At 34.8% G+C, this 20,231-nt stretch overlaps 1 protein-coding gene across 6 annotated transcripts in view; it reads right to left on the bottom strand.

Moving 5' to 3' along the window:
• Positions 1-20,231, bottom strand: part of GOLGA4 (golgin A4) — a 77,732-nt gene that overhangs the window by 16,277 nt on the left and 41,224 nt on the right. For all 6 annotated transcript variants that reach the window (XR_010081265.1, XR_010081268.1, XR_010081267.1 and 3 more), the window contains 8 exons: positions 20,121-20,204; positions 19,156-19,303; positions 12,930-13,108; positions 11,780-11,911; positions 10,569-10,724; positions 4,333-8,411; positions 3,535-3,656; positions 2,774-2,904 (listed from right to left, as the gene is read on the bottom strand). Coding sequence is in view for 2 of the 6 variants with exons in the window: in XM_063405002.1 (XP_063261072.1) it covers positions 2,774-2,904; positions 3,535-3,656; positions 4,333-8,411; positions 10,569-10,724; positions 11,780-11,911; positions 12,930-13,108; positions 19,156-19,303; positions 20,121-20,204 (5,031 nt within the window). In the remaining 4 variants the exon portion in view is untranslated. The remainder of the gene's footprint in view (positions 1-2,773; positions 2,905-3,534; positions 3,657-4,332; positions 8,412-10,568; positions 10,725-11,779; positions 11,912-12,929; positions 13,109-19,155; positions 19,304-20,120; positions 20,205-20,231) is intronic.

The following is a 20,231-nucleotide window of genomic DNA, read 5'->3' on the forward strand; positions in this document are numbered from 1 at the left end:
CAGATTTTTTGATTTTTTTTTGTCCATCAAGAATCTAAAATTTTACAATTTGTACACAACTGTTTAATTAAATAAATCACAATTGAATGTACTTCTTAGTTATAAAAGGCTGAAAAGAAATTAAATTCAAAATTATGAACGGTACTTTTGTAAAAGGGACACACTTGTGAGCAATTATTTGGATAAACCCCTAAAGGGAGATTATTATTTTAAATTTGAAATTATTAATGATCAGGTGGGCTTCCAACATGCTACTGATCTGTATTTACAGTAAGAACTTATTGTTCTATATAATACCTGGCATACTCTGAAAAGAAACTACATGCTATTTAAATTTAATTACAGTTATAGACTAGACTTCAAAAAAGTTATAATTTCCCAAATCTTAATCAGAAAGCCTACCCTGTACTCTTATGGAAGTCATTACAACAAATGAAAGGACACAACTGAAGTTAGGTATTTTCTTTTTAGCTCACAGTTAGGCTTAAAATAAACTAGCTGGAAAACTGCATTCGATTTTTCTCAAAAAAAGAAAAATATTTAGCTCCAAATTAGAGGCTATGCCGATCTAAAAATCCTTTAGTTAGGGAGGCTTTCATGAAATCTTATGTGATGAAAGTTTTCATGAAAGAAAATAACACATAAAGAAAAATGGAGCACTTCACAGGTAAATCATATTAAGATCAACAGACAACAATTCTTGCTTATCTTCGAGGATAAGTTAGATAAATCAAGTTAGATAATTTTTAGCATCAACCATGTTTAAAATGCAACACAGAGCAACAAAGTTATACCAGCAAGATTCAGTCTTGCAACTGGCTTTATTTTTGCTTCCTATTCTTACTATTTAAGACAAACTTCTCTGCACGATATAAAGTTTCTCAAATGCATCATAACCCAACTGAAGTGTAAGTGGGGTAATAACTGGTAACTTTAGGCTAAATCTATTTCCTATTCTATTCTATTCCTATATTGTTCCTCTTTCTATCAGAGATGTCAATGAACATGATTTACATTCAATTTAACACAAATATTTCTCAACTTTTGAGATGCTTGCACTACTACTTTCAGGAAAAATACCTCTAAATTATTTTTAAATTCCCTGAAATAACAGAAATAAAACATTCACCCATATACCTATGAAAGATAGATATACAGAATACCTATGTATTCTGTAATTTAAAATATCAAACTAAACAAAGTTTAGTTCAGTTCCAGGTAACTGTCACTGCCATCATCAATGAGATGCAAAAAAATGACAGTGTCCTCCAACTGCTGAAGTCCAACTTGACAAGTCAAATTAGCCAAACTTTCAAAATCATACAAAGACTACATCATGCTTGTTTCTGATATTAAGGATGAAAGGACCAGGAAACATAGAGGAATTAGACCTGCATGAGTTGAAATAACATACCTATCTGGGCCTACAAAGTAAAGATCTGAATGGCAACACACGGCACACTGAGGTAAGAAAAATGTAAATCCTCCAGAAATGCAGAATTTAGGCCTATGTTACAAAAAAACCCCCACAAAACAAAACAAAAACCACAAACAAATAAACAAAAACCACACACACAAACCCCAAACCAACAAAACCAAAAACCAAACAAACCCTAAAACAAACGAACAAACAACAAGCAAACAAAACCCACCCCAAACAAAACAAACAACACAAAAACACACAAAACAAACAAAACCCCACCACCAAAACAAACAAACAAAAAAGCCCACAACCTCCCAAAGAAACAACCTTGGGTTTTTTTACATCAATCAAATTTCCTAAATTAGGAAATAAAAGAAGGGGACTCTAAATCTAAAACTCTGCTAACACTATTCATCCTGCCAGAAGTTCAAAAATCAGAGTGATACACACCAGCCTGCTTATATGTTTGAAATTTTTAGTATGAAGCACTCAGTAATGTGAAGTACCTAGATCTGTGGACTGGTAACTGATCACAAACAGTCCACTTACATCAATTACTGCTGGATCTATTCATGGAACAGTCTCTTTTATAACACTGTTTCTGTAAAGAGGACTAAGATTAACAAAGTTAAAGCCTGCATTCCGATAAGATGTAAATTCTAGCACTGAAAACCATTTAATCTTTTCGACACATACAGGCAGTACCGGGACAATTTACTTGTCTAAAAAAGGAGGCATCCTTGGTGAAGTGTTCTTAAACTGAAATTGGCTGGTAACTTCTGGCTGAAATGCTACTAGTGAAAAATTATGTCTATCTGCAAATATCATGCAGAAAATCTGTTAATTACAAACAAACAAAAAAAATCCTTACTAGCATACAAACTACACAAACACACTGGACCCTGCATGGAACAGAATCTTACTTTAAGGGCTATGGCACCAATCTCAGCAGGGCATCAGAGGAAGGAGAGAGTGAGACTGCTCCATAAACACTACTTAATCCTTATAAAAAACAACACATAACCATCACCACTACAACCCTAGTAAAAGCTTAAATGTCACTCAGTTTTGTCATTCCACTCTGGCACACAAACTGCACAAGGATGTGAGGACTTACCCATCTAATTTTTATTAGAATGATCAGAGTTAGGGCTTAATTTCTGATATTTTTTCATGCCCACAGAAACAAATGCCCACAGAAACAAATATTTTAATTGCAAGCTGGGTTACCAGACATATCAAGTGTAATTCAAGTAGTTTACTAGAAAGAACTAGTTTTCTGTCTAGATATGCAATCAAAAGAGAGTTATTTTGAAATTTATGTAGTCATATCACTTTTCAAAAAGTTACCTCAAGTATTTCTTCATATTTTTTCACAGTTCTTTTTAAATCATCATCTTTTTCAACAATTTTTTTTTGCAACTGTGTTGTCTCTATGTGATGATTTTCTATCAATTCATGTTCTACCTCCTGGGCTTTACCTACAAAAAAAAGACCGAGAAGATGAAATATGTTGTACTCTAGCTATAACCACACTGTGCTACAATCAGACATCATACCCAGTTGGTACCTGTTAGTGGTTAGTGAATGAAGTCTGCAAGACGCAGCTAAGAAAATGCAATTCTGATTCTCAGATGGATCTAAGTTTCTCTAAAAGGCACTCTCCAGGTGCCTTATATTCAACAACAGAATAAAGTTATTGTTATGTATCATTAAAATTTGTGCTACTGGAGACAAAGTAGCATTGCAATGGAAACTTACCAGTGCACTTTCATTTTCAAAATTTTCCTCTCATTTTCTTTTCTATGTATGACAGAAAATAGGTACCTATGGCTATCATGGGTAACTCTTGCCATGGCAGACATAAAGAGTGCTAGATCAAAGATCCATCCTGCAGAACAGCTACATATGCATTTTCCTAATTGTACTACAATTAGTATTTAAGTAACTTCCTGAGCAAGAGAAGTTCTTTCCGTAACTTCTCTAGACATCCCTAAAACACCTGTTGTGTTTATCACAGTCACAGACAAAATCTCTCCCCCAAAACAATAACTCAAGATTTGGTCCTCTGACTATTTTACTGATTACGTTTATATTAATATTTCACTTACTGATTGTCTCTTTTACTGCTGTTTCCAATTCTCTCTCTTTTTGAGCCAGCTGAGTATTGAACTCTCTTATTAACTGCTTTAGGGCAGAGTTGTGCTTTAACTCAATGTCTTCTTGTTCAGATCTGTTCAAAAATGTCAAAACATACAGCAAGGAAATGTTTAAAGAGTGTGTGAAAACACAAGGCAAGGCAAGAGATGTGGGAATTCCTTCAGAACTATTTTAGAATGGGGTGATTTTGAATTATTCTGTGATATTCAGGGAGGCTTTTTCTTCCTCTCCTAATTCACCTGGTAGGCATAGGTGTTTCATTTAAAAACAACCCAGAACTGAACCCTTTCAAAGATATGGTGCTTTTGCTGAGGAAGCTGAAGAGCTGGAAGAAAAGAATATGTCATAAAAAGTACTTTTAGGGAAGTTTTAGAATTGCTTGAGAAACTATTAAGAGTGCTGAGCAGTACACCACATTTCGTGCAGTATGTATGAACAATTACTGATATTATCTGAACATCAAGCTCTCAGTACTAAGTTTGTTTCCTGTTCGAGAAAAATAGAATTATATTATATGCTTCAGCAATGTTGAAAATTACCATCATTGAAACAGGTCAGAAATGGTATTACTCTGACACATGTCAAACTATTTTTCTTTCTGTTTCTCTAAGTCTATTTAGAACAACTTAAGAAAAATATCACTCATTATTTCCCTATTACAAACTGAGCTTTAGAAAAGTATTCTCGAGGTTTTAGTGGCTAGAGATAAAACACAGAAATGGTAACACAAACAGGAACAAAGAATTTACCTGATTTTCTGCTCCATTTCCTCTAGGGACTCCTTCTTTACTATGTCAAGCTCTTGCTGATGTTCCTTTCGCAGAGTACGCATGTCTTTTTGAAGATTATTCACCTCTTTGCATAATTTCTGTTTCTCCTGCTCAGTCTCCTCCAGTTTAGTCTGTAAGTCCTTCTGCTGGTTTTGCATATCAACTAGTAACTTCTGCAGCTCCAAAACAGATCTGGCCTTTTCTTCAGCATTTTCCTCAAAAGCTTTAAGACTGTCATTTCTTTCACCCAATTGTTCTTGTAGACATTTTAGCTTTTCTTCATATCTTAAACTCATATCCTCCATCTCAATCTTATGCACTTCATTTTTCTTCACTATATTATTTTCTAACTCTTTTATCTTCTGTTCTAATGACTGACTGCCTGCCTCATTTTCCTGTATTTTTTTCTGTAAATCTCCAATCATATTCTCCATATCAAGATATTTTTGTTCTTTAACTTTCAATTCTTCCCTACTGCTTGCTAAAACACCACTACAACAAGCATGCTCATCCACTAACAATGAATATTTTTTGGTTTGCTCCTCAAGTTCTTTCCTGAGACTTTTGGTTCTAACCTGCTCTTCCTGATGGCTCTTCTCAACACATTCTAGTTTTTTAAGGAGTTCTTTCTGTTTCTTTTGCAGTTCTAGATGACAGTCATTACTCTCCCGTTGTTCCTTCTCCAGCTTCTCTAACAATGCATCTTTTTCGGTTAAGCCCTTCTCTAATACCTGCATTTTCTCTTTGTATGTCTGTTGGACACTCTCAAGTAAGTTATTTTTTTCTTGTTCTACAGCAGCTTTTAAACTCTCTACTTTTTCCAGCATGTCCTTCTCTAATTCTGTGGAATCTCCTATTGACTTTATTTTTTCTTCTAAGGATTCAATTTTGGCTTCTCTCTCCTGTACTTTCTGCTTCAACTTTCTTAATTGATCCTGCATATCTTGCTTAAATTGCTGTTCCTTTTCTTCCACCTGAGACAGTAATTGCTTTCTAATAGAACCTATTTTTTGCTCTGCCTTCTTTTTCAGATCGGCCAACTTTGTGCTGTTCTCTGCATTCAGTCTCTCTTCTAATTCTTTCAGTTCTTCCTCTTTCCTTTTAAGTATCACTGACTTCATTTCATCAAATTCCTTCTCTTTTGCTTCAAAATCAGCTTTCAGTGAACCTATTTGCTTCTCAAGATTAAGCACTTTTTCTTCAGCCTTCTTAACTCTATTTTCCTTTTCAAAAGCCACCTTCTCTGCCTGATGGAGTTGCCAAGCTATTTCTTTTTTCTCTGTGTTTTTTTGTTCATTACACTTGTTAAGTTCCTCCACCAAGGAATCATTTTCTAAAGTTTTCTGAGCAATGTCTTTTTCTAGTTCAGCAATTTTTGCTGCTTGTTTTTTTAACTTTGAGGTTAACTGATTTTCTTCCTTTTCTCTCCTGTTTTGCTTTTGTTCCAATTCACTTTTTAAACTATCAAGATTCCTGCTTTGTTTAGCCAGCTGTTCCTTCAGTTTATTTAGCTCTTCATCTTTTTTATTGGCTTCAGCATTGCTTAATTCAAGTTTGCTCTGCAAATCTTTGATAGTAGCATGATTTTGTGTAAACCTGGTTTCTGCTTTCATCTTCCACTCTGACAGCTGCGCTGTGAAATGATCTATCTGATCAAGAGCTGATGCTTTTTCTTGACTCAGCATCTCAACTCTGGATGATAACTCTTCTACTTGACTTAACAACTGCAACCGATCCTCTTGATGTTGTTTGCTTAAGAGAGATATGACTGCTTCCTTCTCTGTTAAACTTACTGTGCTTTCAAGTCTAACATTAAGGTCAGTAACTGTTTTGTTGAGAGCAGACACTTCAGATTGTTTTTCTTGGAGTTCTTCCCTCATTGATGTGACAGCATTAATATTTTCAGATAACTCTTTCCTCAGCTGTGTTATGCAACTTTCTTTCTCTGATGCTGCTTGCTGTTGATGTCCTCCCTCTTTTTGCAATCGTTCCTTTTCTGTTACAAGTTCTTCAATATCAGCTCTCATGGACATAATTAAATTTTCCTTCTCCTGCAGTTCTTGCATTGACTTTTGCAAAGAAGTTGTAGCAGCAGAATATTGCTCTGTTATTTCTCTTATTTGAGCTTCTAGTTCAGTTATCTTACTTGTTTTGATTAATATTGCTTCTTTAACTTTTGCAGTTTGGCGCTCACAGTCTGCAATTTGACATGTTACTATGTCAATTTTTTCACTACATTTTTCAATGAATTCATTGGTCTTCGTTTGAAATGCAGCTTTAGCATTCTTACAAGCATCTATCTGGGCTTTAAGTTCTCTTGACAACTTTTTAAACTCAATTTCCTTTAGCCGAATTGCCTCTATTTTTTTCTCATAATTTTCATTATCTTTATACTGAGAAGATTGCACAGTTTGGAGTTTCTCTTCAAGGGTTCTCAGTGTATCAGCCAACTCAGTAATTTTGGCTTTGTCCTTTTCTTCAACTCCTTTCTGTTTACTGAGCTGTTCCTGAAGTCCTGTCTGCTGTTTCAGGGACTGTTTAAGATCACTTTCCAATTTTTCCAACTGTGTTTTCAGGTCACTTTCCTTATCTGACAAAGCATTCACCTTAGCCACTGACTGCCTCAGCTGTTCTTGCAATTCCTTCAGGCACTCCTCCCTTTTCACTTGTTCTTCCTTCAGTTGGATTATTTCTGCTCTGGAGTCCTCCTTTTCAGCACTGAAGATGAAAAGCTTCTGTTTCAGGTCTCCAACTTCCTGCTCTTTCTCTTGCAGTTCCATATCATGTTTTTCCTTGAGCTCTTCAATCTGCTGATTAAGTTTCTTTTCCCAAATTTGGATTACTTCTTCCAATTTCCTCCTGTGGTCCTCAGCAAGACTGTCTAGTTGCTCTTTCTGATTAGATTCCAATTTTGACACTGCATCATTGATTCCAGATGAGCTGGCATGTGCCATTTCCAAAATTTTAGTATTGAATTCACTCTCTTTCTGACTGAATTCCAACTGCTTGTTTTCAAGCTCTTTTTTTAGTTTAGCTTCCTGCTCAGCAAGTTTATTTTGGAAAGTTTCCTGCATATCTTTTGATTTCTGTTTCATTTTCTCCACTTTCTTCTCCTGACATTTCAGTTTACTTTCATACTCTCCTTGTATAGCACTAATTCTCTCCTCTGCAGCTAACAGTTTCTGTTTAAGCTCTTCCATTTGCTTGTTCTGTAACTTCTTCACGTGCTCCATTTCATTTTCCTTTTCAGTCAGACTTACCATCATCTCATCAGCCTTTCTTTCTAGGTCCTTCAGTTGACATTCATATTGTTGTGTTATAGTGGTTACTTTCTGTGTATTTTCATTGCTTTGCTCCTCTAGTTTTACAGACATTTGCAAAAGTTCAGCTTCAGATCTTTCTGCAGATTCTTTCATTTTCCGTTCCTGTGCTTTTAACGCCTCTAAATGTTTGTCTTTCTCCTCCAGTGACTGTTTGAGTTTGTTGAGCTCCTCTTTGAGTACCTTCTCAACACTTTGAATTGACATTTCATGCTCTTTTAACATTGTTTCAATCACTTCTTTGTGACGTTTCCTCTCTTCTTCCAACTTTCCTTTCAATTCTTGCTTTGCTTCACACACATTACTATTTAATTCTGAGAGCTCTTGTTCTAAATCATGACGTATTTTTAGTGCTTCTGATAGCTCAGAAGACAGTGCTTCTAATTCTGTTTGTTTCACATCAAGTTTTTCTAATGTTTTTTCATTCATCTCCTCTATGTGCGCACAGAAAATTGTTTCTTTTTCTTTCAAAATTGCTTGTATCTCTTCTTGTTGTTTCTCTCTTATTTTTTCTATTTCAGTTTTATGTTGTTGCTTTAAAATTTCAAGTTTTTCTGTCCAAAGCTTTTCTTGCTGTTGTTTCATGTTCTCTAGTTCTTTATTGTGTTTCTCAACTATGTCATTGATTTCCTTACTGTGCTGGTTTTTTTCAGACTCTATAAGAGTATTTAATTCCTCTGACTGCTTTCTGTCATCTTGCAAATACTTTGCAAGACAGCTTTCCAGTTCAAGAATCCTCTGTTAGAACACAAATTTAAAAGAATATGAATATTCAAAAGGTAACAATTTGATTAAATTTTTTAAAAACTTATCTTTCACATAACTACAGGTCACTTATTCCATTATTTTTAGTGAATGTTAACTTCTTCTATAAGCCTTTCATTCATCTGGCTTGTTCTCACTTTTGCTTTCATAGTGGACAGTTAGTTAATTAATAAAAACATTCTATTTCACTGCAGTGAAAATAAACATAAAAACTTGAAAACAATGTAACTAGTTCAAATAAAGTAAGTCGTGTGATATTTATGAGAGGTATGGTCGCATTTTCTTCCTAAACTAAAGTACCAACATATAGGACGAAAAATATAGGAAATTTACAACAGTAATATGGAGTTTTGTACCTGCCTACTGATTTATCGTAATTCTACCTCCCATGGAAATGCTGCTGTAGAGCTTTAATGCTTCTATAGGCAAAACTTCCAAACTAGTATCTGGGAGTGGTCAAATAATGTACAAACTTGCATTAGCAGATAATACAGTCTTACTCATTACATAAAGCAAAGGACATTTCAAAAATTCAAACAAATCTTTTTGCTTACTGTGGTGGTGGATTCCTCCCTCCTTTTCAGGTTGCACTGATATCTGAGAAATGCTCATTAGGCCTCAGCCTTGAAAAAACAGCACCTGTACTCAGCTCTTCCCAGGCTTATCAGAAACCCTGTCTAGTCTCAGGAATTGCTGCTGTCTAACAAGCTCAGGTTTTCCTTATGAACACCACTGGAAACTATTTTCTTGCCTGAATGGCATAACATCCCTGTTCTCACACTTTCAAAGAAAGTGCCAACACAAACTGTGGCCAGGATGAAACACTGTTATGACTAAAGCCCACTCTCTAGAGATCCTGTAAACAACAGTCCAAAATGAGCTCTCCTGGACCACAGAAGGCTGCAATCAGCAGCCTCCCTCTGAGCCTCCCTCAGCAGCCTCCCTGTCAGAACTAGCAAACTCTCAAGACTTTTGTACTCGGAGGATTGACAAAAAATGACAAATACTTGATGCTCAACCCTTTACTCATTGGGGAGATGCAAAGGCATCCAAGATGAGTATTTCACTTACCTTCAAGGGGAATTTTTCTCAGGCACCTTGCTTGCACTAACTCTTTATGTCTGTGTGCATACACATGAGCATACACTATAGGAAAGGTAGGAGAAATGCTGCTTTCTCATATTTTTAGGCACCTTAGGTATCTATGTAAGTCAGACTTTTAGTAAGATTAAGTCATTAAGTTATAAGCTAAGTGAAATGCTGCTAAGTGTTTTCTTTGCTAAATTGCTAATTTTAACTTATAGATTAACTGCTGTTAAATATTATTCCAGTGTTAAATAGTTAAGGTAAGGTTATAAGTTGAGTTAGGTATAAGTTAAGTGTTATTCCTTTGTTAAACTGTTAGGTGTTAGGTATAATTTAAGTTAAAGTACTCTTAAGTTTGAGTACTGTTAAACTTTTAGGCCATATTCCTTTACATCTGTGCTTTCACTGTCCTTTTGTCACATGCACCTAAACATACACACATAGAGACATACACATACACACACGCACACAGACACACACACAGACACACACACTCAGCCCCTAGATAGTTCTCAGTTCATTTCTGTTTGATTGCCTGGATTTTGTTTGGTTTTCTTGTTGCTTGTTTTCCCCTAGTGTGCTTTAACTATCCTGTAAGTAGTAAACTGAATCTTGCCAATGAACTTTGTTGTGCTGTCACTTAATACTAAACCTGGTTTTTACTGATACCCTTGCTGCTGATTTTTTTAAAGTGATCTCAAACATTCGTTTGTACTTCTACTAAAGTATCCTTATATTTAGCATTTGTAAGGAAGCAGTACCCAGAAATTAAACAGCCTGAAATTTAACTCCTCTTTATAACATACCGAAAAATTACATAGATGGATATAAATGCATATCCACACCATGGTGTAAAGTAAATGTATTTCTATATTTTGCCACCTAATCTTATAAAAAACTAGGGGCTGCAGAATAGCATGGCAATACATTAAACTTTTATCACATTAATCCCACAAAACTCAATCACAATAAATCACCATTTGTAAACTTGTCACAGTTAAACACATACTTGTAAATGCTTAGTCTTTTGGAATCTTTACTCACAGTTCTACAAGCCTCTACTTCTTGATGCATGTTCTGAACTTTCTTGTCACACTCAGACTGTATGGCTTTCTTCTGCAGCTCTAATTCTTCTAAGGCTAGGGATTCTTGCTGCTCTTGCTCTTGAAGGGCTTTTAAGCACTCATTCTGATTTTTTTCCTTCATGAAGAAGTACAACAAAACAATAAACTGTAAATGTAGTCATCACACCTTCAAGAACATTATGATAGGATATTTTCAGTCAGTTAATAGGAGTCATATACTAATCAACTTTATTTTCTACAGAAAAACACATGGAGTTTGTATTTGATCTGTGAAAACATAATTTTAATAAATCACTTCCTTTGTAACTTAGAAACCATTTGTGTTTGCATGAAAAACATAATGCAATCAAGCCTTCTATTTTGGTTTGTTTACCACTATTAATTGAGAATAACATTTGAGAGGAATGAAGTCTATTCTCACTTGATTCCACTGCTAATATATTTTTAAGCTTCTGTTTCTTACAATTAAGGAAGCAATCTGTGAAACAGGTAGAAAAACATACTCGGGACAGGGCTGTTGAACTCTCTCGGTCCTAATTACTATCCATCATGGAGAGGTACAAAAACCAATCCATTATTTGTAACAGTATATATAGGTGATATATATACATATATGTTACATATATATCAACTATTCAGGCAAAATTACATTATTATCTATAGTGGATTACAGTTCATGAAAAAGTGCAAAGAATTCCAACAATTCTTCAAAGTCTGATCTCGAAGAAAATTCTTTTTCTGATGTCAAACACTATGAATAGTTAACCCAGTTCACATAACACAATACAACCAGACATAACTATACAAACACCTTTCAAACAGCCTCATTTTTTTGTACTTCTTTTACTCTAGTTGCTGGGGCTGACTGCCAATGATCCACAGGAAGATATTAAAAAAGCAAGTCTAAACAATTTTCAAAAAAGAAAATAGTTTCCATAAGATACAGCTGTTAGTGAGCACTGATAGTGATAACTTATCATTATTCAGTCTGGATCATCGCAGTTGCTTTTTTTTTCATGTTGTTGAAGTCTCTGAGCTATTTGACTTTTGGAGAGCACTCCTATCTTTGAGCACAGAAGGCCTCACACTGTGGAACAGTGTCAACCCAAGACTTGTAATCCCAACTCACACTTCGAGAAATGTCATTCTATGCATTTTAGGTTTACTTACAAGAGCTGCCTTCATCTTCTCCTGAAGTACCTTTTCTTGAGCTTGTAGTCTCTCATTTAGCTCCCGATCTTTGGTAGCCAGTTCTTTTTTATGGATTTTTTCTAGTTCAGCAACTCGTTCCTCTGAAGACTTCTGAGAATCAAAGTCAGAGAAAAACGATTTCAAAATATTAACTAACAAAACATCTATTTTTTCTTAATAAGAAAGTAGTGCAACAGACAGAAGAAACTAGAACCATCTCTTTGCTCGCTTTGAATAAGTTATGATCAATTGGAATGCTTAATTTTAAGCCTTGACAGTTCTTATTTTCAAGCTTGAAGTTATCCATCTTCCTTCTCAAGTCTTTCATAGTTGTACTAAAGGAAACACCACATTTTCTTAAGACTCTTCTTCCGAGTCAAACTTAGTGTTTTCAGTTAAAATGTGGTAACACATTGGAAAAGGAACTTTTTTGTAGCTTTACAATATTCTTATTTCATAAGCCAGAAAATCAAGTGATAATGCTCTACATAGACAGTTATCTACAACCTACATACACGCTTTTTTTCAGAATAATGTAAAGCACGTCAGTCATCCCCTTAAAGCATCAGCGTATTCTCTTACAAAAATTAACACTATCATGAATGTCAGCACAAGATAACTCAGAAGTGTTCAAATTTACAGCTTCACAAGGCATGTCAAGTACTCCAGCAATTCCTACCTATATACACCAGATAAGCAAATTATAGAAACTTTTAACCAGCAAACAATATGGCAACAAGTTCTTAAACATTTACACATACTCAGTTAGGATAATGATTAAAAGCTAAAAGTGATTAAAACCCAAGATCCTAGTGGAGATGTGTGAGCTTCCTGCCATTTGTCTCTTCTTCTTGTCTCTGTTTAAAATCTCAAGTGTACTTCTAATAAATAATTTTATTAAATACTGTGAAGTAAAGAGTAATACTATTTGTTTTTACATGCCATTAATGAACTGATTTAAATTGCTGAAGAAAAAAATCTATGACAAGTTTTCTATTTTTCATTAAGTAAATCTTTAATCACAGAAAATAATTTTTATGGGTTTTATTAACTAGCAAAAGCTTTGTAACAGAGTTCTGTCATACTGATGTATTTTACAACAGTGGCTTAACTGTAATAAAATTTTTACCTTCATAATCTCAACCACCTCTTGTTTGACTCTGGTTAATTCCCGCTGAAGATTTACTCTCTCTTCTTCACTTGCCTTTTCTACTGCTTTAATTTTTTCATCCATTTCTGTCTGCAGTTTTTTCCGGGCTTCCTCTGTCTTTTGGGCAATACTTAGAGCCTTCTCAAGCTCTTCAAAAGCTGCCAAGAAAAAAAAAGTGTATGATATTTGAGTAATATCTATATATTTTAGTAGAAGAATTTCACCAAAAGAGAAGAATGAACTTAAGAATTCATCCAGAATTCACACGTTCATTTTCTAGAAAAGAAAGAGAACTGACAAATAGATGTGAATTTCTTCCAATACATCCTGTAGCTTCTATTTCTTTGCCTAAAATCACTATAATATGCATAAACCATATTAATGAATGAACTATAACATTGCTCCCTATACCTGCTGAGTAAACATTGAAGAATTGGAAAATAGCTGCACAAAGAAAGGTAATTCACACGAAAACACGCAGACAGAAACAAACCAAGAATGACTACTATGCAAGTGAGTTATTAGTGGGTCATGAAGAGTATCTCCTGAATAGAACACTGATGTATATATATAGTACCAGGCACTTCATTTACCTAAGAGTAACTCCAAACTGTAAAACCTAGAAAATAATTTCTTTTAACTGTGTTTCATAGAGTCCACAGAGATGGCTTTGCTAATTTCATTATCTCAATATTTAAATTTAATGTATGCTTCTACCAGTGCAGTAGCTGAGTGTTAAGAAGACTGTCCAGAGCTTCTAACTGCACAAATAAAATGTAAAAATAAAAAAATTAAAAGTTAAAATTTGCTCCCAGAAAACTTGAATAGCTATAAGTAGTTTCAAAAGAACACTCAAGCTGCAGTGTTGAAATTTATTTACTCTTGCACAGGATGCACACATCCACAGAAACACATTTTAATTTACAAAATAGAAGCAATACTCCACAGCTTCATCTCATGCTAAATAGAAGTATTTAGACATGCTTTATTCACTTCAAAGATCATAATTTAGATATAAAAAGAAAGCAAATAAATTTCAGTATTGTGAGCTCATTTATTTATTTAATACCCTTAGAACTCACTACAACTGACGTCAGAATCTATACAGTATTACATAAGACTAAAGTTCAATCATTATTAGGGAAATCTCTTCTCCTGAATGAATCATGAATGTGGAAAGCCCTTGTAGCATATTAGAAAAATTCAGTCTCAGAACACTCTGCTATATGGTTAGTACTTTGCATATCAGAATTTCTGCATATCAGAATTTACACCACTGTAAATTTCAAAATCACAATGCCAATATCAAGATTGTAATTTATCAGAGCACAACCTCTAGAAGTATATTATTCTATTATACACTGGATTACCTGGACTCTATTTTGCAAGGAAACAGGAAAAAAAAAATTTTTTTAAGTCTTATTTAGTATGCTAAGCTTTCCTCCAGTAAATTCTGTCCCTGAAAGAAAATTGTAATAGACTCACACATCTCTAGTTTTTGATTCATCATTTGTTAGTAGGCATTCACAGCAGTTATAGCAATCTTTGCTTTTTTGAAATTATCTTTAATAACATTCAGGCATGTGTTTGAGAAGTGAGCAATAATTTCCATTCCACATCTTTTGATAACATTAAAAATTGAAGATTTTAACCACAGACTATACTTTTGAGGCAGTGCTGCAAATATGTTTTCAAGTAACTTAATTTCACAAAACTGGATTCACTCAAATCATGACCTTTTACAGAATTTTCTTCTGCTTTTGAAGGAAACCTTTTTCTGACTACTCACAGCAACAATCATGTTTTAAGGCAAAATGGGGCTGTTATTGACTCTGGCAATACCAAAGCAGACCACTGTATCCACTCTTCCACTCCTGGTTCTGCTTAAATGCTAAAACTATTACAAAAAATTAAGATCACTAGAGATTGTTTCAAGCAGGAAGACAGTCTAAAATGTAATACAAGCATGCACAAGGCTTACAGCTCATTATTTTGCACAGTTTTTCACAGCCCTATCAAGGTATTTGCCACTTGCAATCTGCAGGATTCAAGTTCTCCCCCCTTGCCACACCAGGCACAAGTTGCTTATGAATATAGCCTGCAGAACTGCATTTAGAGAATGGTAATGACTTCCCTGATGCTCCTCTCAATCCTAACAAAAGCAGGCCAAGCAAAACTGGCAAAATCCTTCAGTATTACAGCATCATCTTTTTTCAAAACCAAACAAAAAACCAACCAAACAAGCAAACAAAAGTATCTAACAACCCCCCACCACCACTCTATGGACCTTTGCAAAGTATAGCTTGAAACTAAAGCCTGCAAGTAGAACATTAAGTTATTTCACTTTTCCATACACATTTTCTGATTCTTGTTCTGAGCATCATGCATGTTATTTTAATTTGAGAAACCTGTTATTTCTGCAAAAGGAAGGAGCATATGTTTGCCACAGCCCACAGATCAGTCAAAGAGAAGATCCAGGTTCACAACAGGATTGGCTACTGAATTGGAATTGCTGAGCAACATGCAGTACAAAAGCTGCATCACCATCATCACAAGCAGGATGCTAATACAAAAACTAAACAAAAGCTGATGGTTAAAAAGCCAAGACAGTATGAAAGCACAAAGAAGTAATACTTCACAGAAATACAGTTAGCTCTCCAAAAGTTAAATTGTATGCATCTCAGGCACATTTAGCCCTTAAGCATAACAGAATATTTTCATTCTAAGTAGTTAATTCTAGGGTAGCTGGACACAACTAAATTTCAAACCGCCAGAGGGCTAAACTACCATCGAGCAGACAGAATGTGGTCTGTATTATCACTGTCACTTTTCATCTGTGAGAGATTTTAATTCTACCGTGTATCAAAACATGAAATAAAGTCCATGTTTTTTATTTAAATATACCTACTCTGAATGCAGAGAGTAAAGGCATTGCCTCTGCATTCTTCTCCAGCCTGCAGAACTTTGCTCAGGGAAGATCCTCAACCAAGTATTGGTTGAATGAAGTCTCACAAAGGCACATTAGCAAATCAGAAATAGAAACAAGCACACTAACAGAGTCTCAGGTGAGTCTTGCAAAACCCCATTCATGTGACAAAGCCAGACAAACTGAAAACCTTCCTGTGCAGTATGTTAATCACAAAAAATGAGGCTTAGCAGAGTTTAAGGAGTGTAAGGTTTGCAAATTGTTTTTTATAAAACATGTGCTGGAGAGTTGACTACTTTACCTACGCCACTCTAAAGTACCAATCTCGGTTCCCTTCGCCTTGCCTCTCCCACCCAGAGTACACAAACACATAGGTACACTGCCGTGCATTCTTGCTTCCTCTGCTGGCGCCGCACACCTTCGCTCTTCGCCTACAGTGCCTCCTAGTGCTAAAAATTGTGAAGGACGCAAACCAGCTTTGTAAACTGGCTGGGATTACACGGTCAGTTTCTGAGGGCTGAGAGCAGGCATCGTGTCCAAATTTTGAAAAAAAAGGTTGAAATCATTCCTACAGCTTTGTGCATCTAGGCAGGATTTTAAATGCACAGTCCAAGTCTTTTTTTTTTTCACTGAAGAAAGGTGCAAAGCATATGCTAATTAAACTTGCAAAAGAAATGTTGCCTACAAATAGGATTTGCTTTCTGAAGACTTTGTTTTCTCATAGAATAGAAATAATCAGTAATCTGCATCCTGAGAAGTCATGAAGTACTTATACTAGGTAATCTCAGAAAAAACAAACTCAAGTTTACCTGGAAATTTACAAATACTAAAAAGATATTTGTTAAAATAAAAAGAGTTGCAGTTATCTCAAGTAGAAATGCCTGAGAAGCACAGAATTTACTTTTTAGAACCCAGTTCAAGCACCCAATGTGTGATGTAAAAAAACCAGAGCCCTTACCCCAGTCCTGTTCATACAAGGCTTGGGAAAGGCACCATGATTCACTTATTGGCATGTGTGGATGCACAAAAACAAGATGCTCTGTGAGATTTCAACATAATGTACCTCTAACTACAAAACAAAAAAGAACTTCAACTGGGGAGACCAAGTTACAATTTACACAACACAACAAAAAGTAAGCATACATATCTTTTCACTATTTCATTACACAAAAATGCAGTCACATTAAATCAAACACTGGAACAATTCAGTGAAGTCCTGATTTACAAAGAAAAATGCCAGAAATGTTAACATTAGGCAAGATAACATGGAAGACTACACCACTTTTTAGTCTTCAAGCAGCACAAAAATAAATTTCAAAATTGTATTATGCTTATCCTTATTTTGCTATAACAGAAATGAAGTTAACATTTCTACTTCATTCCATGAATTCAGTTCTTCACTAAACCATAATATAGAAAAAGATGTCTAGAACTTAACAATCTAGACGCTGTTCTGTGCCATGTAGTCTGTGATGACCCTAGTAGTACAGGGAGGCTGGACCAGATGACACACTGTGGTCCATTCCAACCTTCCCCATTCTGTGGTTCTGTGAAAGTCATCTCACATTAACTATCCCAAAACCAGAACTTTAAACGCTGACCTCAAAGACATGAAATTTCAAAATTCATAAAACTGTTACAACTCAAAGGCTGCAGCCTGAAAACCAAATTCAGGCTCTCCTGGTATGCAAGGCGGTTTTCTCAATATTACAATATTTGTGGAATTTATTAAGCCAAGGGTGTAATAGAAAAATATAATAAAGATCACCTTACAATTCTGTCTTAAAGGAAGTGTTAACTAATTTTCCAAGGGTTCCAACATACATGTTTACAAGACTACAATAAATAAATGCACTCAAAAGGTAAAGTTGATACTTATGCACTGTAAAATCAACCAAAGTACTTACATTTTTTTGTTTAAAAAAGAGCACATTTAACATACAAATCTCCCCCTAGAAAAGTGTAATGTACTCAACATTCATTCAAATTAGAGTACTTCTCATTACAACAGAAGGTTTTCAAGTTGTCTACAGAATCATCTCTAATCTGATTTCTGCTTCTGGCCAGGCAAACCTGAAGAAATTACTGTATTAATTAGTGTGTGTAGCTAGTACAATAATAATTCATAATTGTTTCTCCTGCCTCAGAAAACACTATTGCAAACAACTATGACAATAACTTCATATTTACAGAAGTATTAAAAGATTCTTCACCTTCTTTTTTTAATCATGAAGAACTTCCTAGTCTCCCAGTACCAAACAAAATACAACTTTAGCAGGACTGACTGACTTCTGAAATATGAATTTCTTGAACTAAAAAGAATCATGCAGCCTTGAAAGGGTAGGAGAGGAAGGCATCTAATCAAAATGTTTATTACTTTCACAAGATGTATGTTTCAGCTGCTTTTTTGCATTACAGCAGAATAATCTATCCAAGTTAATCCTGAAAATTGCAAGTTCTAATCTAAATCTATAGATTTTAAATAAACCCCTATGAACTGCATTGTTTGAACTTCTCATTGCTTTTTAGAGAAAGAAAATATGTATATTTTATTCAAAGTAACACCTGAGCTTCTGCCAAAAGAATGAGCTTCTTTATATGTCCATGAGAAGAAAGTAAATTATTCTAGAAGAATTCTCATATAGTACAATTTCACTGTTTAAAAAAGAATTGTTTAACTTCATTTCATGCAAAAGAACTCCAAGCACATGTAATGTTACCTAATTTCCATAAAAAGCAAATTATATCATATATAGTTACATAAATGTTCCTCTGCTATCAGCCTGAAGCAGAAGGAATCACCACTGCTGCTTCATCTAAATCAAAAATGCTATTAAAAAATTGAAAGAAAATGCTTACTAGGATTATAACATTTTTACTTCTTCACAAACTCTTATACACTCACTACTATGTTTTTTATGTGAATCCCTGGCAGCATTATAATGACAATTTATAAGTAGCTGCAAGTTTCTCTTCTGAAGTTAGACAAGAAGATGATTCCATCCATCTTTTCTCCTACAAACAGGGAAGTACAGTTACCTTTCACAAGTTTCCTTCCTAAATCTAGTTTTATTGGTAACAGACAAATCAGTCAAAAGCATCCCTAAACTCTGCTGTCCAGAAGTGAAGTTAGTAATGATAGTAGCATGGGTGATGGGAAGAACAACAGAAAAAGGAGCATCTCTTAATGTCCACTCTAAACAGCAATTGTTGACAAAGACCACACTGAAGCTTTCTGTTGTACAAATGTGAAAGCCAATACTCTGTGTGTATTCTTACCAGCTTTTTCAGATTTTTCTTTCTGTTCTTTTAATTCCTCGCCTTTTGTAGTTATTTGTTTGATTCGAGCACGCAGTTGGGCTATCTCCTCCTCCTTCATTTCTAATGTTTCATGCATTTGCCGCTTTGTCTCCGCAATTACCATACCCTATGGAAAAGGTCCTTGTGATAAAAAGCTAGCAAATAAATAAGACATATACCTGAAACAATTTCAAGCCAGGGCACAATCCTTGACAGGAATAAACTGTTTACGAGACCAGAGATCATGGGGTTTTTCAATGTCAGAAAACAAAAAATACTAACAAAAAGAAGATAAGAACAGGGATTATTTTTAAGAGGATCCAAAATTTACCTAGTGGTGAAAAGAACTCCAGCAAACATGGACCATCCAAAAACTTCCTCCTTCTAGTACAGACACCTTTTTTTGAAACATGTATTCTGTAAACAATCCCAACTAAAAGCATTGTAGAGTCTGTACCTCTCCTTTGAGAATACACCATACAATGTTAGTCACATCACTTATGACACCATCAGAAGTTACTCCAGGTACCAGGACAGTGATTACAAAAACATTTAAGGAGAAAAGGAGAAACTGAAAACAGAGAAACTCCTTATTGTCTATCGAAAGTACAGTTACTTTACCGGTTATTTTTTAATTAATTTAATTGTATCTCATCTTCATTTGTCTTTGGGTTTTTTGTTTGTTTTAGAGTTGGCATCTCTAAAGGAGTGTACTCAGTATATCTACTTCATCCTAAACAATATCATGTTGCACTATTAAGTATAACCTAACAGAGATATATATATCTTATGGTACATATACAATAAAATTCCTAAGTAGCTTAAATTACTTGTTTATTAAAACATAGATGAAACCATGAGACCACTAAAACTAGCTTCTAATACCAAGAGCCAGATATTTTGTGTTTTAAACAAGCTTCCTCAAAACCTACAGCTTTTTTTACCTTGTCTTGTTCTAGCTGTTCAATCAAATTCTTTGCATCACGTAGCTGCGTAATCAGTTTAGTCTTCTCAGCCATGTGAAGGTCCTAAAAAAAGATCCCGACCACAAGTTG

The sequence above is a fragment of the Prinia subflava genome, chromosome 1, assembly GCF_021018805.1.
Source record: "Prinia subflava isolate CZ2003 ecotype Zambia chromosome 1, Cam_Psub_1.2, whole genome shotgun sequence".
Classification (NCBI taxonomy): Eukaryota; Metazoa; Chordata; class Aves; order Passeriformes; family Cisticolidae; genus Prinia; species Prinia subflava.